Source organism: Gossypium hirsutum, chromosome A09, assembly GCF_007990345.1.
Source record: "Gossypium hirsutum isolate 1008001.06 chromosome A09, Gossypium_hirsutum_v2.1, whole genome shotgun sequence".
Classification (NCBI taxonomy): Eukaryota; Viridiplantae; Streptophyta; class Magnoliopsida; order Malvales; family Malvaceae; genus Gossypium; species Gossypium hirsutum.
This window is the reverse complement of record NC_053432.1, coordinates 53112723-53139050: the sequence shown is the minus strand read 5'-3', so window position 1 is coordinate 53139050 and position 26328 is coordinate 53112723. Positions and strand designations below refer to the sequence as shown.

The 26328-nt window shown below is 31.3% G+C and overlaps 1 protein-coding gene across 2 annotated transcripts; it reads right to left on the bottom strand.

The window, feature by feature from the left end:
• Positions 1 to 22249: 22249 nt before the first annotated feature.
• On the bottom strand, positions 22250 to 25031 carry LOC107889996 (probable peroxygenase 3). 2 transcript variants are annotated; one of them, XM_041077791.1, is made up of 6 exons: positions 24879 to 25031; positions 24645 to 24797; positions 24484 to 24569; positions 22895 to 22989; positions 22680 to 22805; positions 22250 to 22603 (listed from the first exon to the last, which is right to left on the bottom strand). In XM_041077791.1, exons 1-6 carry the CDS (start codon positions 24964 to 24966, stop codon positions 22438 to 22440), a joined length of 714 nt encoding a protein of 237 aa, XP_040933725.1. In that variant the 5' UTR covers positions 24967 to 25031; the 3' UTR covers positions 22250 to 22437. The 2 variants fall into 2 exon arrangements, with proteins under 2 accessions (XP_040933725.1, XP_040933726.1); XM_041077792.1 differs by having other exon boundaries at positions 22250 to 22595.
• Between the last annotated feature and the right edge of the window lie 1297 nt (positions 25032 to 26328).

The window sequence follows — 26328 nt, the reverse complement described above, 5'->3', positions numbered from 1 at the left end:
AGCCTAAGGATGTTGCGACATACCGTAAAGATACACTGAAGATGAGCGCACTGCCCTCAATGTCGCAACAAAGGACCTTGTCTATCACGAAGTCACCTCTGTGCAGAAAATAATTACGAGCCATGGGTGTTTTGGTCCACACAATCAATTGTTAAGCACGAGAACGGCAACTGACCTAAGGTTAAGTATGACAACCACTCTAAAGTCTATAAATAGGCTTATTTAACACATGTTATAGACAACTTCCATATTGTATAATTTTGTTCTTAGATTTAGTCTTTAGTTTTTCCCTGTTCTTAGGCTTTAGATTTATTTCGGTTTTGTTATTTGTTCTTGTGAAAGAAATCAGATCTGTGAAACATAATCAAACTCTGTGAGGATTCTACACTCAATTCTAATACAAATCAGGCTTCTTCTAAACTTTATACTCTTGAATTATTATTCATGTTTATTCTTTCTTTCAAGTTTATATTTTTTATGAGATTCATGAGGAATTAATCCTCTTGTGAGCGATTAGCTAATGGAGGTATGATTAATTAATTATTTTGTATGGTTCTCTTAGCAGATCAGTTGTTCAAGAAAGGAAGAACCTAAACTCTAGGTCTGACAACCCTAGGAAGTCATTAAGGTGGGAATTAACCCAAATTTGGTATGGTCTATCCATGAACACCTTAACACAGAACTGGCCTAGACTGTGAGGTCGAGAGATAAGTAGTTCTTGTCAACTCGTTATTTTAGTGGAAGATCGCAAGATCCTACTGGGATATCGACTAGTTGATTGAACAAGAAAACCCGAGCAACAGTTGGTTATGATTACTAAAGAGAACTAATCATCCAAGCCCATATTTGATATATTCTATTATTTGATTTCTTTCTGCATTATTATTAGTATAGATCACAAAAACCTTTCTTTTATCTCATCATAATATAATTTATTTAAAGTACTAATTAGATCTATTTATGCTTAGGTTAGAATTAATTTAGTGCTCGTCTTCTTTGGGTACGATCCTCAGAGTACTTATCAACTCCGTTGTAACTACATTACAACCTGACCCGTACTTGCGGATACTACCTTTTCATATATTTTGGCCAGGATTTCTACTCTAAACGTTGGTACATCCTAAGGCGGTCATGACCCCTGTTTCCAAAATTTTAATTTTTTTCTAAAATTTTCTGTTTTGTTTCAAATTAGTCACTGATTGTTCTCAAACTATTTTTAAGGCCCCGTAAGCTCAATTTAAGGTCCGTAAATGCATTTATGTTACGAATGAAATTTAGAATTGAATGTTATTATTTCAATTCATAAATAAATGGTTTGATGATGTTAATTGTTTGATATGTGTTGTAATACTCCGTAACCCTAATTTGACGACAGAGATTGGTTAAGGGTGTTACCCATTAAGTCGATAACAAATAGGTTTTAACATATTTTTAAAGGGTTTAATCTTTTTAGCTCTAAGAAATATATTAATATTAGATATTAGATTGAACACTTTTTATTTTAAAAGGATGGTAATTTTATTCAAATTTGTTTAACTTGACTATTAATTTATTCGTTACCCTTTCTTGAAAAAAGAACATGATTAATTTAATCTTGTTTTCTAAAGTTATTCATTGATAATCATTTATTAATTTTCATTCTTAGAAAAGCTTAATCTTAGAAATAAGTTTGAGTTAATTGAATTATTTGATTTAGTGATGATATTTTTAATTTTTAGTAATTATAATATTTAGCATAAAATGAAATATTCTTTTGACTTAATATGTTTTTTATTAGACAAGCTAACTTAAAAAAAATCTAAATTAACGTAGTATAATTTTAATAACAAGAGAGCTAATTAAAATAATTGTAGGTAGTAGTCAGTTTTACTTGCGTCTCCTTTGAATTAGACTTAATAGTGAATTAGGGGGAAAATATCCTTTATAATAAAATTTAAAAAGTTGGGTAAACTGAGAAATTGACAATATGAAGCATCAATTTTTAATCCATGGATTATTAGACCATTAGGGCAATTATCGTTTCATTTAGCTATTATATACATGACCATATTATTTGTGAATAATTTATCCACTAACTATACAACTTTTCTACCAAGTTTCATTTAGCTATTATATACATGACCATATTTTTTCTCAATAATTTATCCACTAACCATACAACTTTTCTACCATTAAAAGTTATTCTGCGCTAATCAGTTTCTCATGACTACCCTATTTCAAGCATATTTTAATTAATGTTAGTATTAATAAAATTTTAAAATCTTTTCATGTTGGACTCAAGTTTCATTGGTTTCGATTTCATCTATTGTGAAAATTTTTTTTTTTAGAAAATAGTATTATATATTATCAGTATAAATAGATAATAAGTAATCTAAGAAAATTTAAATTCCTGAAAGAATTTTATTCAAACCTAATTTGAACATTTAATAGTCGATTTGCATCCTAACATTATAATAACAATCTCATCCACATAGTTTATTGAATTGCTTTTCAGTCCTTTTGATAAGGAACGGCACGAATGAATTCGAAATCAGATAGTAAAGTTTGTTCAAGTCTCAGATTTGACTTAAGGCTCTAGACATTCAGAAAGAAACTTAGATTTTGACTCAACCTAAAATGCAAACTAATCCAAGATAAAACAATTAAAATAAATAACTAAGATAAATAAAATAGAATAATAAATCAAAGATTAGAACAATAAGGAAGAAAATAAAATTATTTTTTTTTTACAAAATGGTATTATATATTATCAATATAAATAAATAATAAGTAATCTAAGAAAATTTAAATTCCTGAAAGAATTTTATTTAAACCTAATTTGAACATTTAATAGTCGATTTGCATCCTAACATTATAATAACAATCTCATCCACATAGTTTATTGAATTGCTTTTCAGTCCTTTTGATAAGGAACGGCACGAATGAATCCGAAATCAGATAGTAAAGTTTGTTCAAGCCCCGGATTTGACTTAAGGCTCTAGACGTTTGGAAAGAAACTTGGATTTTGACTTAACCTAAAATGCAAACTAATCCAAGTAAGATAAAATAATTAAAATAAATAACTAAGATAAATAAAATAGAATAATAAATCAAAGATTAGAACAATAAGGAAGAAAATAAAGAAGATAAATGGAAAAGATAGAACATGGCGTGTAGAAGTCCTACGAAGCCTAGGAAACAAGAAGAATCTACAACTCCCTTTAAGCGGCTCTAATTTCCCCTCCAAAAAAGAGAACTTGGCAAGAAAAAATTTGAAGATGATCCCCACAATTTGAAAAGATTGTTAAAACTCTTCTAAAAGAAACTCAAAAGAAATTCTTGAAAGGAAAAATATAAAGAGAATTTATTAACTCAAAAGAGAAGTTGAATAATAATGATTTTTAATTTTGTGTACAATAGAAAGACCTTTATATAGGCTAGCTAAATAAATCTAAATAAAACTCTTAAGTATAATAGAACTCTAATTAACCTAAACAAGAAGTAGTTTTAAACTAAACTTTATTATTGACATAAAACTCCTAAATAACTTTAAAAACTTCATAATTATCAAAAATTTAGAATAAAATAATAATATAATAATAAGAGCTGATGAATGTAATATTGGGCTCATATATAATAAAAATTAAGCCTAGAACCCAAACCCAATATTATTTAAACTCGAATTAAAAGCCCGAAACTCGTAATTTCAGTCATAATCTCATCCAGAAATTTTGCTTGGCAATTTCACTAAAACGATCATAACTTGAGTTCCCAAACTCAAAATCGAGTGATTTAAAGTTGAAGCTACAATATAGAGGTTCGAATGCTATGAAGACATCCTAACCCATAAATACCTAGATCCCATAGAAATATTTGTCGTAAGTTGACTAATCTTTTTAGCTTGAAAATTGACAGCATGGTTGGACCTTGAGGTAGTGTAAGCCCATCACATCCATGGGTCTGAAATTGGATCTTGAGACTCAAATCACCTTTATCTTTGCAAAACCTTCGATGCACTTGAATTGTCTATGATTTCTTTTCATTTATTATTTACATTATCATGTTATTTTTTTTAGGCAAAATGTATTAATCTTGCTAGTTCTTCATGAAACTATAATAATTAGGAGGATGTCATATGTAAGTTGATGCAACATATGCACTTTGCTTGTATATTGCGTTTGGTAGTTTTTTAGGCCTTGCACGGTGTTAGAGTTGTGTGACCAAATTCTAAGAGATTGCTTATAAGTAAAGTTAAACAGAATATATTTTCTTTCTAAAAGATTTAGTATTTATTAGTATAATATATTTAGCATTTATTAGCATAATATATTTGACATTGATTAAAACTAGGTTTTTTTCAACCTATAAATAGATGTAGTCGAAACTCCTTTTGTATCATTCGAATTCGACATTAGTGAATTTTCTTCTCATCTACCCATTTTTTTTCCCAAAAGAGTTTCCATATAAAATATGTGTGTTGTGTTTTCTTTCTTTTCTTTTCGATCTTTCTACATTGCTATTATTGACGTTCAAATTTTAACAAATTGGTATCAAAGCCACTCGTCGTGCCTCTTGAGCAATGGTGGGGTAAACCCAAGCTATATAAAGTGGCAGCAACACTTACATGGTAAGAGGCCTTTTGAGGGTGTATGGGCGCTCCCAAGAACAAAGCCGTAAGGGTCATGTGCGCCCAAAGCGAACAATATCTTACTAGGCCGGGTGCTAGCTATGACATTTATTGGTCTCAGAGCAATGTATTTACTAAAGTTCTATGAGCATGGCGTTTTTGGGAAGCAAAAAAGAGTTCAATTTACCAAAAGAATCCACAACACAAAGGGCACTCTAAATTATATTCATTCTGATCTTTGGGGACCATCTAGAGTGCCTTCGAGGGGTGGCGCTAATTATATGTTGATGATCATTAATGATTTTTCCAGAAAGGTTTAGGCATTCTTCCTGAAGCAGAAAAGTGATGTATTTTCCACGTTTAAGGCTTGGGAACTATGATCGGAAAGCAAATAGGAAAACAAATAAAACACCTCCACACAGTTAATGACTTAGAATTCTGTTATGATGAGTTTAATGAATTGTGCAAATCAGAAGGGATCATGAGATTCTTGATAGTTTTTCATACTCCACAGTAAAACGACGTTGGAAAATGGATTAATAGAACAATCATCGAAAAGATTTGATGTATTTTGTCGAATGCTTGTTTATCAAAGTCATTTTGGGCCAAAACAGCCTCTATTGCATGCTTTCTGATTAACCTGTCTCCATCTATTGCTATTGAGTAAAAGACTCCATTGCTATTAATACTTGGAGTATAAAACTTTAGTTTCACGGGAAACTATTAAATATAAATATGAGTTTGTTCAAGTGTTTTTATTAGTTAATATATTTATACATATATGTTATTATCATTATTGTTGATATTAATGTATCAAATATCATTAGAGTTCTTGAACAATTTCCAAGAGAAATAATTATTCGATAAATAAAATTTATAATGAAAATATAACTAAAAATGAAATTTTGTCTTGGCCTGAAGACCGAGTGTTCAAAAAGGACAAATTATTACACAATGATATTATAAAGAATTACTATTGAGTATCTAATAGTGTTTATATAATCAAAATTAACCAGGCTAATTTTTCATGTAGATTGGAGATATTGAAAAGGAATACAAATGGTCAAACAATAATGTTATAAAACGATGGTTCTAAAGTACCATTTCTTTATGTGCCCAATACACTCATTATGTTGGTAATAGTGATGATACAATATGTCATTCTTTAAAAAGTTGTTGGCAACATCTAAAGTATGAGAATGCAATTGAATTTTATTCCTATATTGATATGCATCAACAAAATTTGTTGTATATATTGATGATTTACTATTGATAAATAATATTGAACGTATTAATATTAAGTTATAAAATGATGTTCAAATAAGGGGGAGTAAAATACACAGTGTACTTTTTTTCCTTTATGAAATTTTATCTCATTGGGTTTTATGGATAAGGTTTTTAATGAGGTAGGTTTGTCAATGCGTATAAATATGAATATTGTACTCTTTTTCCTTCTTTAAGAATTTTTTCCTACTGAGTTTTTTCTAGTAAGGTTTTAACGAGGCATATTCATTCTTTGTTAATGGACATCTAAGGGGGAGTGTTATAAATATTGCTTTATTGTGGATGTTCATAATTCCAAAGTTGTAAGCTCCATTGTAGTAACCCCTAATGGAATTATGATGGTTTTATATTGTAATTAAACCTCTATTTATTCTTTGTAAGTTAAGGTATTCTATTCTATTAGAATGTTTATAAATAGAGGCATGTACAAGGCTTGTAGAGATACACAATTAATGAAATAAAAAGTTTTCTCATTTATCTTTCTACTATATTACTTCTTTGTATTGATATTTTCTCTCTGTTTTTTCCTTTCAATAGCTCATAACAAATAACCAAATCTTTTATTTGCATGATTCACAATTGAACGGTTTTTAATTATTTTATATTATGTTTAGATATTGCATTTAAAGTAGTTGGTACAACTTTTTTCTTAATTTTTCTTGATCTCTTGAAAAAAATGTCTTTAATATTTTTTAAATGAGTTGATTTATTCATGTAACATCTCAAAACCTAGCCCAAAAGTTTCGATTGGATTTTGGAGGTTACATTGGCCACCGAAATGGCCATAAATCAAACACCGATTAAATTTGTCAAAAACCTTTCCAAGAACCATATTTACTCACATTTTTCTGAAACAATAATTAAGCTTTGTTTACAATTTTTCAAACTCATTTATTTGAAACTGAAATCAAGCTTTATTTATAGTTCGCAAAAGTTAAATCTATTCATAGCTTACAAATTATTTGTAACTAAATTCCAAACTTTACGTATTAATTTTGTAACAAAAAGGAATTAGCAATTTTGTAATCTAAACTTCAACCCAAATTATGCAGTGCAAAAACAAAACCTTTTATCTTGCTAGAAAACCATAGTCAGATACCTAAAACTCATGCATGGCATTTTAAGTTTAACTCAGAAACCAAAAATTAATGAAAGACCAAAGTCAAAACTCATACCATAGTCCATAAAATTTACTTATAGACCGAATGAAATTAGTTTATCAAAATTGATGAAAAACTTTATTAAATCAAACCAAAAAGTGTCATTTCCAAGACCTATGGTTTGTTGAGTCCAACGCCTAAACATGAGGGTTACCTGAAAAGAAGAACAACTAAGGTAGTGAGCTACAAAGCTCAATGTGAGACTTAAACAAACGTAATTATACAGAGTTGAACAGTTAAGTAAAATTTACAATTACCAAAATCAATTCAAAATTAGAGATCATATCAGATTGGCGTATCATATTATTGTAACACTTAATAGATATGCAAAACATATTCACGTGGAATTTCTCGAACTTACAAAATGCAAGATCATTTCATAATCAAACAGTCTTATGTGAAGTATTTACTCAAAAATAGAACAAAAACAATTCATATGCAAATGCACCAGTCCCAATACCATCCTATCCAGTCTCTAACACCACCTTTAGCCATTTTTCACACACCAATTAGGGTATGCTAAACCCTTTCCAACTCCACACACCAATATTTGGGTTATCCAATTGAACATACCTTATTGTGGCCATTTTCCACTCAAGTTATTATGCAGTCAAGCTGCTAATGTGATTGCAGTTTTAACGCCATATTTTAATAATGTAGTTAATACTGCCAAATCAATCTTTATTCTCTTCAAACAAATCTCAGACCCCAAATTCCGATGCAAAACTTATCATACATACAGAATTACTGAACCAAACATGCTCATTTTCAAATTTCATAATCAATAAACATAATAGTAAACAATTCAGATAAGTAGAGTCAGAATCAAACTTTCTCGTAATCATTTACAAAACAACAAAAACAATAACACACACCATTATCACTTATCACATCTAATCATATCATAATCCAAGTTAACTTACCTCATCACCCAAGCATTTATGTGTCTAACAATATTTAACTTATGAATACATATACTTTAATAAATTCAGTCACTAATACTCACTTTATAGAACTTTTCCAAGTTTAAGAAATGTCCCAAACACTCCTACAGAAGCCTAAACGAGAAAAGGATTACTCAAGGACCAAAATGAGTCAAATTACAATAAATGATAAAAACTGCAAAATAGGACTACATGGTTGTGTGGGAGTGTCTAGACCGTGTGATAAGCCTACATGGTCGTGAGAATGAGAGACACACCCATGTGACCGAGGCACACGGTCATGTGGCTGGGACACACGCTTGTGTGACTGCAAAATATGGTCGTGTGAGCAAATCGTGTAACTCTATATGCCTGTGTGACAAAATTATACAATTTTAAAAGTAGGGGAGACACTACTGTGTAGCTGAATGACACGCTCGTGTGACTGGGGAAGATGTACATGTGTAATGGACAAAAATCCCCAAACAGAGGTCGCATAACTGTGTGGTCGGCCCGTGTGACCCACTCCAAGCCATGTGACAAACAAACTACATAATCTTCAAAAATAGCACACGACCATGTGGACTGTACGTGTGCGGCAGCAAAATACAAATTTCAACATCAATCCAATGCCTAATTGAAAATGTTTTAGAACACATGTAACATCCCAAAATAGGGCTTAATCAGAACAGTGGCTTTAAAACCATAAATATGAGGTCAAGAAAGTATTTTAATATTATTTTATGTGTTATAGCATGATTATATAAATGCATGAAAATTTTGGTGAATTAATTTTAGCGTTTGTGAGCTTAATTGTGAAAAATGACTAAATCGCATAAAGGGTAAAAGTTTTGTTTTACTACCCAAATATGTTAAATAGCTAGAGAATCAAAATTGGAGATCTTTAAAGTGCAAATAGGCCATTTGGGTAGTGATGGCCGGCCATAGGGACAAGAAAATTTGAAAAGTCAACATTTGGTGGCATTAGGTGACTTGTTTTGATAATAAAATAAAATAAAATAAGGAAAAAGTTGTCATGTTTTTCATTTCCTCTTCTTCTTCCACCAAAAATGGTAGCAAACATAGGGGTTTTGAGAGCTTAAATTTTCAGCCACTTAGCTCCCTTGCAAGTAAGTGATTTTGATGATCATTTTTTATGATTTTTGTATTTTTGGAACCCTTGTAGCTTAATCTAGCTAATAGGGGAATTATTTTGCAAAATGGTTGAAATTCTAGGGTTTTTCCATGTGAATATTTATGTTGTTTGCAGAATTTTTATGGAAGAAAATAAGTCATGGTTGTGTAATAAACAACTTTTGTGAAAGGATTTTCATGAAAAACACCTAAATGGACCTTTTTATAAGGGTTGATAAAAAAGTGATAAATGTATGAAATGAATGAAATTGTGGGCTGCTATAAGCCTAAAATAAATTTGGCTAGGCTTAATTAATGAAAAAATTCGATAAAAATCGATTTACGAGCCTAGAGTTAAAATTGTAATTTTTGTAAAAGTCTAAGGGCAAAATGGTCATTTTGCCGAAGTGTAAATTATGGAATGTATTGGTTAATGTGATGATTAAAGTAGTGAATTTTATCATTTTAGATCAAGAAACCGAGATTCGGGCTTAAATTGGAAAGTACGAGGTTATGGACTAAAATGGCGTAATTAGCCGAAATTGCATTCGAGGTAAGTCCGTGTGATTAAATAAGCATGATATCCATGTTATTGTTAATATACTTGAAACTATCTTGCTAAGATTGTATCAAATTTTATGTTGATGATATTGTATATGAGATGATTGAATGCATTGGAAATTTGATGGAATATGATATTCCATTGAAACAAGTTGTGCGTAAATATTATAGCTTCATCGTTATTATGCACTGAATGGTTAATGAAATGTTTGAATGTGGCTATGAGAAATGTATGATGAGACTTAACGTGATAAACTCCTGGCTGAACCTTGAGAATAGATTGGATATTCATGCCATGACATTTGGGTAACATGTATGCTAGTGTAAGACATGTCTGAGACATGCATCAGCCACATTATGAGAGCCAGTGTAAGACCATGTCTGGGACATGGCATTGACCTCGATATATGAGAGTCAGTGTAAGACCATGTCTGGGACATGGCATCAACTTTGATGTGTGAGCCAGTGTAAGACCATGTCTGGGACATGGCGTTGGCATCTTACCCTATGTTTGAGGCCTATTGAATATCCTATAGTATTCCAAGTGGTTCAACGGGTAGTTCAAAGCTTATTATGAAAGCGAGAAGGTAAGTATATGAGCATGTTGAAAAGGTACAGGTATGTACTTGAAGCTTAAATACTATTACGATCATGAAATGATGCATCTTTTGGTAAGAATATAAATGAGTAAGTCATACCTATGAGAATGACTTTGTGACGACCTTGTAAATATTAGGTCGATACCTATGGTGTATAATTATGTGGTAAAGTTGATGGATGATTATGTGTAAGGCTTTTAGGTCGAATTAAATTGAGACATGATATGTTTATCCCTTCACCTTGTGGCCTAATAAATATGAAAAGAGAAATTGATTGGCATAAAAGCCTATTTAAAGATAATTATGAAAGGGTAAAATTAGCATTAAAACAGTTTTAGACAGCAGCAACAGTCCGACTTTAAAAATCCACCAAAAATTGTGGAAATAGAATTAGAGGCTGAATAAAATATTAAATTAAAGCTTATTGAGTCTAGTTTCATATAGAATAAACGGTGTAAGAAAAAGAAGTATATTATGAGATATTTGAATTGTTGTGAGACAGTCAGAATGATTTCGAAATCCCTATTCTGGTTTGAGAAAATTATATAAAATTGTAAAAAAATTAGTTATGGGTTATAATTTATATGCTTAGAACTCTTAATGAGTCTATTTTCAAGATAAATAGACGAGAACATCATCTGAGTTCTGTATTATGAGATAATTATTTTTTAGTGAAAAGGGGTTAGAACTATCAGATAGCAAAAAAGGGGTAATTTTAAGGAATAAATTGTAGTAATTGGCTGAACCAAAAATTCTAAAAATTTTATGGTAAGAATATATGTGAGTCTAGTTTCTGGAAAAATTAGCAGATCTTAATTTGGAGTTCTGTAGCTCCAGATATAAATAATGTAGTGACTGTGAGTCGAGGAAATAGCTTGATCTGAACATAAGTGAATGTGCAAATATGGTTGTATTACCTTGAGAAGCAAGTTGATATGTGACAGCCCTAAAGTGACCCTAGTCAGAAAGCAGTTTCGGGACCACTAAACCGAGTCACCAAATTATTTGAATATGATATTTATTGTCTAAAGTATGTGATTATGAATGTGTGAAAGTTTTAAGCTCCGATTTAGTAAATTGCATGTGAATTTAGTCAATAGGACTTAGGTGTGACACTTTTGAAATGTGATAGGTTAATCTATAAGGATCAATTAGTGCATGAAATCAAAGGGTGGACTTGCATGTCAATTTTCCCCCTAATTAGTAGTGGCCGGCCATGAGCATGAGGGTGGACAAATTGTTATGGCTAAAACATGTCATAAACATGTTGGGTTTATGCTTTATGTTAGGAATAATAAAATAAAGAACATGGGCAACAAAATATTAGTGTTAGTAGGAGGAGAAACAAAAAAAATGTGTGTGGTTGTCCCCATTGTGCCGTACCTAGAAGAAAAAAAAAGAAAAAAAAAGCTCTCATGTTGTTCTTGGCCGAATAGAAGAAAGAAAAGAAGGAAATGGAACTTTGAGAAAAATCGGCTATGGTGGGTTGCTAGACTAAGGTATGTTTAATGTTGCTTTGAAAGTTCATACATCCCTTGGATGATTAGTCTAAATTCTAACTATCTCATGGATGGATTTGGGGTTATTAGAGAGTTAGTATTCAACTAAGAGGCTTCAAAAGTTTCGGTTGAAGCCTTGATACTATTAGCATGTTAGCTATATGGATGTGTTATGATGCTTGAGGTGTTAGATAAATTTGAACTCATCACCAAGTTCTTTAAGCAACCCAAGTTAAAAGTTTCGGTATTGAGGTATCTTGAGCATTCAGCCATGGTAGGAAGTAGAAGAAAAATATGGTTGTTGTTAGATGAAGTAGAGTCTAACAAATGAGCACATATGTGCATTAGTTGCTAGATGGAGAAGAATCGGCTAGCAAGTTGTGTGCTAAGGCCGAATATAATTTTGAACATTATTGAGTAATGTATGTGTTTTGGAATTGATGGAATGGAGAGTATGCTTAAATTGTGTTATGAACAATTATATGTTAAATCAAGGTTTGCTAAGCTAGCTATTAAGGTGAAGTGCAAATATTAGTATTTGATTTCTAGTGTATATATGTGTATTAGCCGAGTTTTGAACTGGAAACAAGATGATATATAATCAATACAAGTAACCATACTTGTAGGAAGTATTAAGCATATAATCGACCTCAACATAGACATGCATATTCGGCCATAGGAAGAAGATTGGTGTTGCATGTATTCGGTTAGAGGCAAGCATATTGATGCTTTTATCTTGGCTTAGACAATCGGCTAAAAGGGAGTGTGGGTTAATATGTTGAGTTGATTCATGATTTCATATGTATGTGACTTTAATGTCTAATGTATATATATATGGGCTAAGTACCTTGAGTTCCTCTTTTCGATGCTCAAATGATTAAATCAATTTATTTGTTTAATTAAGCTCAAGAGCAAAGGGGAACTAAATCCGATAAAGGGAAGGAAAAAGTGGTCGAATAGCCATCGAAATCGTTCGACAACATCCGAGGTAAGTTTTCGAGTAACGAGACTTAGTTTACGATTTGATTAAGTCATGACGTATGAGCATAACAAATATACGGTGATATGATGATCCTACTTGAATTATATGTCGAGTTAATTAGTCTATACGTATGACGAGTAGCCGTATGTGCATAGAGATCGTGGCATAAAGCAAACTAAACCATGCTGTTTGTATGTGGCTAGTGAGCCGAAAATGGGATTGCTTAATATGTGACTTGTGTTTGAACTCTAATTATGAAAATGAAATATAGATGTGTCATGATTTATTGATATGTGCATGAATATTTGGATGATAACCGGGCTAAGTCCCGAAGGCATTTTGCGCTAGTGACTAGTTTCGGGATAAGTCCCGAAGGCATTTGTGCGAGTTATTACATCCGGGCTAAGTCCCAAAGGCATTTGTGCGAGTTACTATATCCGGGCTAAGTCCCGAAGGCATTTGTGCGAGTTACTATATCCAGGCTAAGTCCCGAAGGCATTGGTGCGAGTTACTATATCCGGGCTATATCCCGAAGGCATTCGAGAAAGTAGCTATATCCGGTTAAATCCCGAAGGTATTTGGCTTGGGAATGAGCGACCTTGCTGTAATAGTTTCAATTAATACGCTCGTAAAATCCCAGCGATGAGGTATGTTTCGTATATGCATTGAATTAGTTGATCCCTTACAAATAGTATTCGCTCAGTCGATAAATGAGCTACCGGCCTTTGGCTAAGTTGATCTTTTGTGTATGAATATAAGGGTTGGTAATGTGAAGTAAGTATGATATTGAGAATTTGTGCATATGAAATTATCCGTTTAGCCATATGAATGCTACACTTTAGTTGTGTCTAATTTCATGGCTCAAAACTTACTAAGCATTTAATGCTTACTCCGTTTCTTTGAATCTCTGTTTTATAGATTTTGGTTCGTCAGCTATCGGACTCAGGATTGTCGAAGTCGAAGTCATCCACACTATCAAAGCCCCCTTTTGGTACACTTTTGGTTGAACTTTTAAATGGCATGTATAGGACTACCCTTTTTGATGTTGGTCATGTACCTTTCGGTATTGTACAAATTTAGATAGCCATGCGAAAATGGCTTATATACATATTTCGAGTATAATGTTATAATCATCTTGTATGTATATAGTTATTGAGAGGTGAGGATATGCTTGGCAATGATTGGCCATTGGAATGGTTAATCATGATCATAATTTTTGCTATATATGCTAAAGGGCTAGTTGAATCATGGAAACTATGAAATAGGTAAAGTCTACCTTAAAGGCAGAAGCTGACAGCAGTAGTGGCGTAAGTTTGAAAAATCACTAAACATAGTGGGAATGGAATTAAATGGTGAATAAATTATTTAATCGAACCTTGATGAATCTACTTTCATACGGAATAAACGAAACGATCATATGAGTTGTATTTTAAGGGATATTTAAGTTTCCGTGGAACAGGACCAGAGCGATTTCTGGATCCCCTGATCTGACTTTGGAAATTCATTATAAATTAACCAGAGATAATTGGAAGTCATGCCATAAATTTATAGATTCATTTTTGAGTCTAGTTTCAATAGAAACAAACGGCATAAGTATTGAAGCCCTGTACAGGAAGATATATAAGTCGTAATGCAAGAAGGTCAGAGCAGTCGAACCCTATAACAGGGGAGACTTTAACTAATAAACTGTACTAATTGGCCCGACCAAAAATTCTAGAAAAAAATTTGTATATGGAGATATGAGTCTAGTTTCAGGGAAAATTTACGGAATAAGTTTTCGAGCTTCAGAACTCGAGATATGATTTTTAAAGTGGCTGTGATGCAGTTAGCCAGCATGTCTGGAAATTTAAAATGGACTGTGCAAATAAGTGAATTAAGTCTGTTAACCCCTCGTGTCCGACTCCGGCAACGGTCTCGGGTACGGGGTGTTACATGATAATTGCTTATTATTTTTCATACAGTCTTACTAAGCTATAAAGCTTACTCCCTTCCTTTCCTTTTTTTTTGTGTTGTCAAGTTAGCTCAGAATTGAAGATCGTCGAAGGCAGCATCACACTATTAAGCCATCACCTTTGGAATATTGATATATGTTAAGCGTATTCAAGTGAGTGGCATGTTAGGGACTAGGTTTTTATGATATGTGCTATTATGATTAGCCTAATGTATTGGTCTATATTGAGTTATTGGTATATGGCCAAGAGGTGTGTCTCATATGGATTAGGGTTTGTGAACCTATCTATCTATGCTATGTTCTAATGCTTGTGATAAAATGATGTGATTATGCTTGTTGGCCTTATATGGTTGGTGTTATGAAACATGTGCATGATGAATGTCTTATGACCAATCTAAATGGTGATGGCCATGAATTAAATGTGTAATATGGAAATAAATATGTGAAGGATTAAGGGTAACTTAAAGGCTTGGAAAATAGCCTAAGTGTTGGCCATACGGACTGAGACATGGCCGTGTGTCTCAACCGTATGGGGGACACGGCCTTAGCACACGAGCGTGTGGCTTAGCTGTGTGGTTCAATTTATTCGCTGACTTCATAGTCAGAGAGTTACACGGCCTGAGAACACGGGGGTGTCGAAGGCACACGGGTGTGTCCCTGTGTCTACACAGGCGTGTGACCTTGTGTCATGGAAAATTTTTTTAAGTTTTCCCAAAACTTTCTAAGGTTCTCGATTTAGTCCCTAACTACTTTCAATGCATGTTTAAAGCTTCGTAGGCCCGTGTATGGGACATTATGCATGTGTATGAAAAGCTTTGATTTGAACAAAATTTTGTAGCCCGATTTTTGTATGTTTGTGAATTATTAAGTCTGGTAATGCGCCGTACCCTATTCTGGAGTCGGACACGGGTAAAGGGTGTTACATTTAGTGGTATCAGAGCTATGGTTTAGTCGATTCTTGGACTAACCTAGCACGTGTAAGAGTCTAGCTATACATGTCACAGATTCGTGATAATGTGATGTCTCCCAACGCAAATGAGAACTATCTTGTGTAGAAAAGGTACTCTCCAACCAAGCTACACCCAATCACGTAGATAGAGATACGAAGGTTTTCAAATAAAGTGCAGTTATGATGAGTTGAAACTCGGAAAGGTGCGAATAAGAATTCATGAAATGTATATATGTATATATGTGATATGAGAAACAAGAAATAGAATTTGTACATGGCATAATGAGCTTATCTATAGTTGATTGACAATCCCATGGAGTATATAATTGATTTGTTCGAGTGAATGCATGTGTTTAGAAAACTTACTAAAAATACAGGTAGAATGAATGTTCATGTATAATTATTTGAATAATTATGATTGGAAGCTCATATAGCTTAAGTAAATACGTTAAATTGTTCGGATAGATTTATATGATTGTAATGACATGCATATAATGATGTGCGAAATCAAAGTTTTGATTGTAATGTATATTCGTCCATGTGCTAGCCCTTATATGATATGATGTGCTTGATATGTTTAATTAAGTGAATGTGACGAAAAAAGTTATCCAAAATTCATAGAATGTGCACATAAGTGAACTTGAGTGAATAAGATAATCGGAAAATTGTGAAATACAAATATGAATGATAATTTTACTGAAATGCATGACATGATTGTGATGGTGTCCCTATGGTGATGAAAGTTGTGTCATATTCATATGCATATGAGAGTCGAGTCAGAGGCCCTATGACCTCACCCTCTTATCAGAGTGGTGTTTTGTGATGGAATTTCGTGAGATTTGCGTTGAATAAACTCACAAGTGTGAAACCAAAGAGTTCAATGGAGGAATAACTATAAATATGATTAGAGATTAAGAATGAGTTGATAAGTAAGCCAGAGCTAGAAAAGTATTAGGCTGACAAAAAGATTATTTGAGCATTGCACTGTCACGGTTAGGGAAAAAATTTACTTTGGTAAATCAAATTACTCAGGTACGAGGTCAAGAAAATGTAATGATTGAGATCTCCTCAGAACTGATCTTATTTAGTGAAAAGAATAATATGGGATCTGTGATGACAAAAATAGTTGATGAGGAAATGTGCGTGAAGCTATGATTTTGTTTCTTCTGGATTGTACTTTGTTTCGATACATATGTATGAACAGGATGTGGTCCTTGTTGCATTTGATTCCAGTGAATCTGAGTAGTATCCTCTTCTGGATTTCTTTTCTCTAGGGGATTGTTAAGATCTTTATTATTTATTTCATCTGGACTATGATTTCAAAAATTCAGTATGTCTTCATATCTTGAAAGTAAATATCTCGAATCTCTGGTCATTCCTATTGTTAATGTGTATCAAACATGGTTCATTGTATGGGATATTCTTGGGTCAAAGTTAAAAGTGTTTATTATGATTATATCTTTAGCCTGATTACGAAAATAAGGTGATATTGATGTGACGTTTTCGAGATTTTGTAAAAAGGGTTGAAATTTACTAGCGTATAGATTGTGGTAGCTCAAGTCCAGATTGTGCAATAAGTTTCATTTACTGGTAATCTTAATTTCTATTGGGAATAGCAAGAGACCATATGGTCTGGTCAAATAAAACCAGTTCATAGAGAGTTTTGATTTGTGTTATGAAAAAATCATAAAAGGGCTGTGTGTTTGACTTATTCTGTTATTAGTATGAAGGGATTTCTTGAATTATTAATGATTGATGATTGAGGGCGATTCAGTTGTTCAATCCGTGCGGATTACTTGCTTGAAAGGTTAAATGAGATATTTATGTCCGAGTCTATTTTTAGGTCTAGGAATGAAATTTCATTTCTTTATGGTAAAAAGAAAGGTAGTCTGAAAAAAATACATATTTTAGAAGACCATGACATGAGTTAAAATTGTTCTGATTGATAAAGTAATTGCCTTCATGGGAAATTAAAATGGTCTATTATATACTAGCAGATTTTTAAATGGTTGGAAGTGTTGTTAATTGAGGTATTAAATTTGGTTCAGCTTAACTCGGGCAGAGAGTTCTCGATTTTTTTCAATGATGTGTCATTAAGTGGATTATAATGTGTTTTGAGACTATAAGATAGTGTGATAGTTTAAAATATCTGATGTCATGGATAGATATCTGAGTCTGAGGTATCATAAGTGACTTGAGCTATTGAAAGATTTCGAGTTAGTCATTGTTGATCTTTGAGAAAGGTTAAAATCAGTTACAAGTGTTTGGTTAAGAAAACCTCGTTTACTTTGAGGATGATGGTTACACGGTTGAATTTGTTTGTTGACAAGATCGGTCTTAGCCAAATTCAAGATTGAAAACTGAAATTTTATTGCAAGCCTGTACGATTAAGAAAAGTGTTAGTAAATTGTAAGCTAAACGAGTACAGTGAGGGTCGACATCTGGTTGTAAATTTCAGGTCAGGCCTGATGAATGATATTATATTAGAGTAAAAATTTGTGTAACAAAAAACCCAGAACCTATGCAGAAATGTCGCAAGAAAACTCATAGAAATAATGTATTAGTGATCGAGTTTGGGGCTCGACATTTCTGATTTTGTGCATGAATATTTGGAGTAATAACATGACTAAAGCCGAATATCAAGTGTCTTCAATACTACTTCAGCCAATGCTGATACTAGAATGGACTTCAGAAAGAGTACTACAGAATTCCTATCGAGATAATTCATGTCTCTAAAAAAGAGAAGTGTTATGTGGGTTTACTATTAAGTAATTGACGAGATCTATAAATTATTTTAGTATGTATAGAATTCTCGTTTAACAGAGTAATTGAATTGCTTGTGTTTGATGTTGTCAGATTTCATAGAAAGCTTTGAATGCGTGGTTGTGTTTTGGCATCTCATTTCATTTTCGGTTTGATTGGCTCAGATTCTTGACAATATGTTTCATTTTCGTGTTTTAGAATTTAAGAGTAATTGAGAATTGAATTCGTAAACTATTAGGTCATACGAGGTAATAGAGTATAAGGCCAGTGATGTACTGACTAGCTTCACCATGCGAATTTGAGAAGATTCAAGTGTGTTATGCGTATATGTGATATGACGATATGGATCGTACCCTTTGTGTATATGAGTTCTCTGATATAGATCAAGATTCAGTTGGTGTGTTGTATGATGAAGAACCGCTCATAACTTTGATACGAAAGATTGAAGTGTTAAGAACTAAAAGTTCAATCTTAGTGGGGTGTTCTCTAATAATGTTGTGCATAATGGAGCCTATGCGAATACCACCTCATTTTCAGTAAGACTTTCGGGGACGAAAGTCCCTAAGGGGGAGAATTGTAACATATCGAAATAGGGCTTAGTCAGAACAGTAGTTTTGAAACCACAAATTTGAGGTCAAGAAAGTATTTTAATATTATTTTCTGTGTTATAGCATGATTATATGAGTGCGTGAAAATTTTGGTGAATTAATTTTAGTGTTTGTGAGCTTAATTGCGAAAAATGACTAAATCGAATAAAGGGTAAAATTTTTGTTTTACTACCCAAATATGTTAAATAGCTAGAGAACCAAAACTGGAGGTCTTTAAAGTGCAAATAGGCCATTTGGGGAGTGATGGTCGGCCATAGGGATAAGAAAATTTGAAAAGTCAACATTTGGTGGCATTAGGTGACTTGTTTTGATAATAAAATAAAATGAAGAAAAAGTTGTCACCTTTTTCATTTCTTCTTCTTCTTCCATTGAAAATGGCAGCAAACATGGGGGTTTTGAGAGCTTAAATTTTCAGCCACTTAGCTCCCTTGCAAGTGATTTTGATGGTCATTTTTTATGATTTTTGTATTTTTGGAACCCTTGTAGCTTAATCTAGCTAATGGGGTGATTATTTTGCAAGATGGTTGAAAGTCTAGGGTTTTGCCATGTGAATATTTATGTTGTTTGCTGAATTTTTATGGAAGAAAATAAATCATGGTTGTGTAATAAACAACTTTTGTGAAAGGATTTTCATGAAAAACACTTAAATGGACCTTTTTGTAAAGGTTGATAAAAAGGTAATAAATGTATGAAATGAATGAAATTGTGGCCTACTATTAGCCTAAAATAAATTCGGCTAGGCTTAATTAATGAAGAAATTCGATAAAAATCGATTTACGAGCCTAGGGGTAAAATTGTAATTTTTTGTAAAAGTCTAGGGGCAAAATGGTCATTTTGCCAAAGTATAAATTATGGAATGTATTGGTTAATGTGATGATTAAAGTAGTGAATTTTGTCATTTTAGATCAAGTAATCGAGAGTGCCGAAGGCATAGTCAGAGAGTTACACGGCCTGAAAACACGGGTGTGTCTCTGTGTCTACACGGGCGTGTGACCTTGTGTCATGGAAAAATTTTCTAAGTTTTCCCAAAACTTTCTAAGGTTCTTGGTTTAGTCCCTAACTACTTTCAATGCATGTTTAGGGCTTCATACGCTTGTGTATGGGACATTATGCATGTGTATGAAAAGTTTTGATTTGAACGAAATTTTGTAACCCAGTTTTCGCATGTTTGTGAACGATTAAGTCCTGTAATGCCTCATACCCTGTTCCGGCATCAGACACGGGTAAGGGGTGTTACAACACACACCTTAAAAATGCGATTCCTAGCCCGAAGATCGACTGATTCACCCCTAATCTACCATCCTGAGACTCAATATCACAACCATACTAAACCTATAAGAATTTGGATCAAAGCCATACAAACAAATCAATGAAACCTATCAATACCCAAAACAATACACTTACACTACTCCAATTCAAATATGAGTTGAGTGAAAATGCGAGAACACAGACGAACCTCCAAGAGAACGACAATTTAACAACGATGTTGAAATCAAAAAGAGAAGAGACAAAATCAAAATGAAGAACAAAAGAGAATGATAGAAATAAAATCATAATCTAAATTCTTAGAAGAGAAAGAGAGACTGATGTGAAAGAGAGAGTGGAAAACGTGAGAAAATTTTGTAATTTTCCTTTTTTTTTTCAAAAATCAAAAACTAAAACAAATATAATCTAAATAAAATAAAATTAAACAAACTTTGACCCATCAGTTTTTTTAAAAGGTGAAACCCAAAAACAAAAACATTCCCCACAAAGCACACTAAAGAATCCAAACATCGGACCTAAGGATAAATTAACAGCCACCTTACCACCGAACTAACAAGCTCAATCTACTCTTAAAACACAAAAACTAACTTAACATTGCATCACACCCACTGACTCACCCTAACAACCTTGATCCTTCTAATCCCAATTTCGAGGTGTTACAATTCATGCATTCGACAAAACAATTTAAAATCCATAATTTAGAAAGACAAATTTGGAGTGAGCAAATTTTGATTCAACTAAAAAAAAAAGCTTGAATTTCGAATTATTTAAATCGAATTAATTGAGTTAATTGAATCAACTCGAATTTTTTTTAATTTTGAATTTGAATCGAGTTGAATTTTTGAATTCAAATAACCCGAATAATTTGAATAAACCAAATACCAAACCCTTTTACTTCCCCTAACCTCCCAAAACTTTTTTTTGCTTTTACTTTCCCCCAAAACTTTTACTTCCCCCAAACCCAGAAACTTTTTTCTCTCGAATTTATGTCAACTATTTATATTATTGAATTGTTTAATCATGCTGAATTTTTAACAATTTCTATTAAAATTGAATTATTGATGATGCCATAAATTATTCATATTAAAATTTTCTGTTGGTATCAATTTCATATTTTATCTTAAAATAACTTTTTATTAAAAATTCACATTTTTTACATTTAATATTTTTTTAATTTCAAAATACATGGTGACAAGAATCAGAAGATAATTAAAACAACTAAGCAAGCAAATAAGCTAACTTGTATATAAAAAATTAGTAAATAAATTATGAGGTGATGAAAGTTCATAACAAATTTGATTACGGTGGGTGGCAGTGGCTACAAAGACTCAAAGTCATTTTTTAAATTAAACTCAAACAAATATATTCGATTTGAATTCCATCTTACTCGACTCAATTCGAGAAAATTTCAAATCGAGTTAGGATGATAAAATAAGATTTGCAAACTCGATTAACTCAAAAAAAATTCATTTGATTTGATTCAAAGCTTACACCTGGATTAAACCATATATTGACACTCAAATGATTGAAAATTTATATGCTATTTTTAAAAATTATAATATATTAATTTCATAATTATATTAATAATAATAATATTACCATTTAAAAAAATTATTTTAATGAACTTTAAACCCGAGCGAATGCGGTAATTGTTTTACATTCGAGTTACCTTGATTTTATATATGTTATAGAAATAAATATATATTTATATATTGTTTGTGAAAATAATTTTAATATATAATTCTTTAATACGTGTAAAATATAAAAATATATATAAATACATTAGATATTATCATGTAGATGAAAGCAAATCATAATATTAAAATTATATTTATAAAAAATTAATAATTAAATTATTGATAAAATAGTAAAGTGCTTAAGATTAAGATCTTTTAGGCTTAGATTAAATTCCATTTTTAATTGTTTTATTTAAATATTTCATATAAAAATAGTAAAAGATAATATTACTCTTAAAATAATATTTATTACTTTATAAAAATAAATTATTTTTGATAATTTCATAATTGGGTTGAAATCCGATAAGGAGCAACACCAATTTAATAAAACACTTAAATACATCTGTTAAAGCAGTGATTATTATTCTTTATTTTGGCAACATACTCAAACAACACGTATGTCAAAGCCACAACCTTCATTCCTTCAATCTATGGCTCTTTTTGTTACCAGTATTATTCATTTTGGCAACGTGTTCAAACAAACTCCCATCGAAACAACCCCTCACAGCTTCTTTTGACAGATAACCATTTTCATCTTTTGCAAGTCTATACAAAAGTATCCATTCTCCCTTTGCTATTATCCTGCAAACCAATTCCATTTTTCTTTTAATTGGATAAAAAACACATGAGATTCAAAGAAAAGGGTGATTGAAAATACCAGCCAATGAAGTCATATGCATTTCGATTAGCTTCAGTCATATGCCATAGTTCTCCAAATGTTAACTTGTCGGGCACAGTTCGAGCATACTTGCTGAAAATACTTCCAAAGTTCATTGGCATAAACCTAAAAAGATCACATTCATTTGCATGTGAAAGATTAAAATAATTTTTAATTTGATATTTTTAATGATTCAAATATGATATGCTAATTACCTTCCTTCAGTGTCATATGTTGAAGAGTCACTTCCATGCTTGCATTTATGTATTCTATCTATGTATAAAGGGAAATGTAAATTTGGTAGCCATCCCTATCAAATTTGTGAATGCAATATCAGCAACCTTAGTGGTGGTATATATATACTCTTCATTATTTTGTGGGTGAAGTTTAAAATTGAAATATTAATATTTTTTATATTTGTCCAGACTTAACTCAATTTAAAATTTAAGTACAAAGTTTTTTTCATGTTCAAATTTATTCTTTAATATTATATGATATAAATTATATAATCTGTAAAAATAACATAAAGCAATATATTATAAATGTACAAAATGAGTTTGGCTCAGATCTTGAATGTTGGAGTCTAAGTTTAATTTGTATTTTAAATGGGCTTTCTTTTTGTTGAAAAGTATATTTCAGATCTCATACTTTTGTTTAAATCATTTCACATTTTGGACGAGTATTTGGACTTATGCAACTAATTTGATACTTTAATAAATTTACTAGTGCCTGATGCACATAAAACTATGGGTGAAGGTGACAAAATGAGTTTTTTCCGAAAAAATTAATGGAAAAAACTTAAGCTCAAACCAATTAAATTATAATTTGACCAAAAAGTCAAAACCCGAAAAAAAAAACTTGAACTTGAGATTAACGCAAACCAAATTTAATGTTAAAATTAATAAATAATCAAAGGATAATTAAGTTTTCTATAAAAACTTTAATCATTAATATTATTTTAATTTTTTAATAAATTAATTAAATATTAACATATTTTATATATATGTTAAAATAAATAGTACTTTTCTAAAAGAAAAACAACAAGTTATATCATGATTATCTTAAAAAATTATGATATAATTATTTTAAAAAATATATTTTAGAATTTAATATGATTAATTCATAATATATTTAAATTTTTATTTTATATAACAAGTTAATGTTATATAATTTTAAAATTACAATAATTTTAAATATATATAACTAAAAATATAATATTATAAAAAAATTACTAAATAATAATAAAGTAATAATTTATATGGATAGATAAACATTTAAATTATTCTAGATTATGGCATATCTATTATACGGGTGAAAATAAATTTATCTAATAATTTTATAAAAAGTTAGAAAAAAAATCAAACGTAGGTTTAATTGAAATTTTAAAGTTAAGTTTATAATTGCAATGAGATTTTAAGTTTAAATCTCATTATGTATATGTATTTTTTTATATTAAAATATAAAAAATGATAATAAATTCAAAATAACATTGGTTACTTTATACAAATAAAGAATTTTTAAATAATTTTACAACTAAATCGACACCTAATTAATAAATAACCTACTCAACAAAACATTTAAATTTATGTATAAATAAATAAATATAATTGCATCAATTCAAAATTAATACTAACTAATTGACTAGAAAAAACCTGAGGTCGATATAAACAAGAAACTCAAACCTAAAAAATTACAAATTTGAAAAGAAAAATGTGTAAACATGCGAGTAACTCACATATTCAGATACAGGTATAGGTAAGTGTATATTTTACATAAGGGTATAAAAATGAGCAGAATAACTTACAGGGAGAGTCCAGTAACTCAATGCCCCATTGATGAGGATTGCAGCAAGAAAGCTTTCGAACCGACCGAAACCTAGATTTCTCATACCTGCTTGTTTTCACCATAAATTTTGTCAAAATTTGTAATACATAAAAAACTAAAATAAATTGCAGAAAAAAGAACCTCTGTAGGTTTCCCGGGGATAAACAATTCCATCTTTGTCTTGATCAAAAAAGGAAGCATGTTGCTGAAGAACACTCATTACATTGTTGTCGTGTCCTGGTACTGTTCCATGTGGATTTTCCACACTTGAAGTGTTCAATGCCCTTGCCAAATCTGATCCAACATTTCATACATGTTTGTCAAGAAAAAACATCATATGTAGCTGTTGGAACGAAGAAAGGAAAAAAGAGTTACAGGGTTTGGGTATTTTATCTTCAAGGTCTGCTCGAACCTTCCTTTCACTTGTCAAAGGAGCTTTGGGTGCCTCTGTTGCAATATCCATTTCTTCGTTCTTTTTTGAGATTGTATGGTTTGTTATAAACAGTGAAGGTCTCCTTATATAGAAAGTCTTCTCAGAACACCCGACCCTACTATTCTAATCATTAATTACATAAATAAATGATACTTTTAAACTTTGAAGCAGCAATTAAAGGGTTTTGCCTACCAATTCCTTAAATCTATTCTTTTTTAAGTTTTATCAACATACTTTTAATGGAAAAGTTTGCTCAACGATTGTTGATATTCACCCATTAAATTTAATTATAATTTTTTTTGGGTACAATTATGACTGAAATTCAAAATATTTTTGGAAAAGATGAACGTTTCATAATTTGGGATTCAATAATAATAAGATTATAATAGATTATTTTATTAGTAGTAGTAGTCGGTGTATCTATTTTCTTCCAAAGGAAAAAAAAATTGATTTTGAAATATTGAAGTGGGTTTTTAAAGGGGACAAGCAATCGGGGAAATCCTCTTTACATCTGGATTTCTCCATTCTTGTTATTATTTTCCTTTTACATGCATTATCCCTATTTTATAATCTTTGTATTTAAGTGTATCCATTGCTGACCTTAACTCTATTAAATAAAACAGGTAATTGGAAGCAATCTAACCTAATTTAAATCTATTAAATAAAACAGTTAATTGGAAGCAATCGAACCTAATTTAAAATCAATTTGCCCACTACCCACGTTGGTAACTACCATTGAATCAAATAATACTAAATAAAGGGGAAAAAAAAGGTAATTGAGAGGAGCCTACGTAGAAGCCATGAAAGTTCGCGTATTCAAATACCGTAAAACTTATCCCCATTCCAAATTTAAATCTCAATTAGCACTAATCATGAAACAATAATCTTGCGGTTTTTATGAATAGATCTTTTAACCAAATGGCCTCTTTCACAACCACTGTAATAATAATATATTCTATCTCTGTAGTTGATAATGCCATAGTGGCATGAAGAGTGGTTTTCCAACTAATTGTACAATTGTCGAAAGTGAACAGATAACCTATGAGAGATCTTTTTTTGTCTAAGTCTCCAGCATAATTTGAATCTACATAACTAACTAGACCTTCTAAACATCTTCTGAATTCCAAACAAGTCTTGGAAGTTCCCCTCAAATATCTTAGAATCCACTTAACAACTTGCTAGTGTAATTTTTAAGTTTGGTCATATATCTACTTACTACACTAACAACATGTAAATTATCAAGATGAGTACAAACCATTGCATACATTAGACTTCTGACTACACTTGAATAAGAAACCGAGGACATGCATCTTTCTTCATCTTCAGTTTGTGGTGAATCTAAAATCGAAATTCTGAAGTGTGCAACTAATGGTGTATTAACTCATTTAGAAT

Excerpts from the sequence above, each read along its gene's own strand:
- LOC107889996 (XM_041077791.1), bottom strand. The coding sequence starts at position 24,966 with ATGGATATTGCAACAGAGGCACCCAAAGCTCCTTTGACAAGTGAAAGG. Across the intron at positions 22,990-24,483 it reads TGAGTTACTGGACTCTCCCT|GGATGGCTACCAAATTTACA; the intron begins GTAAGTTATTCT and ends CAAATTTGATAG. Across the intron at positions 22,806-22,894 it reads ACATATGACACTGAAGGAAG|GTTTATGCCAATGAACTTTG; the intron begins GTAATTAGCATA and ends TGATCTTTTTAG.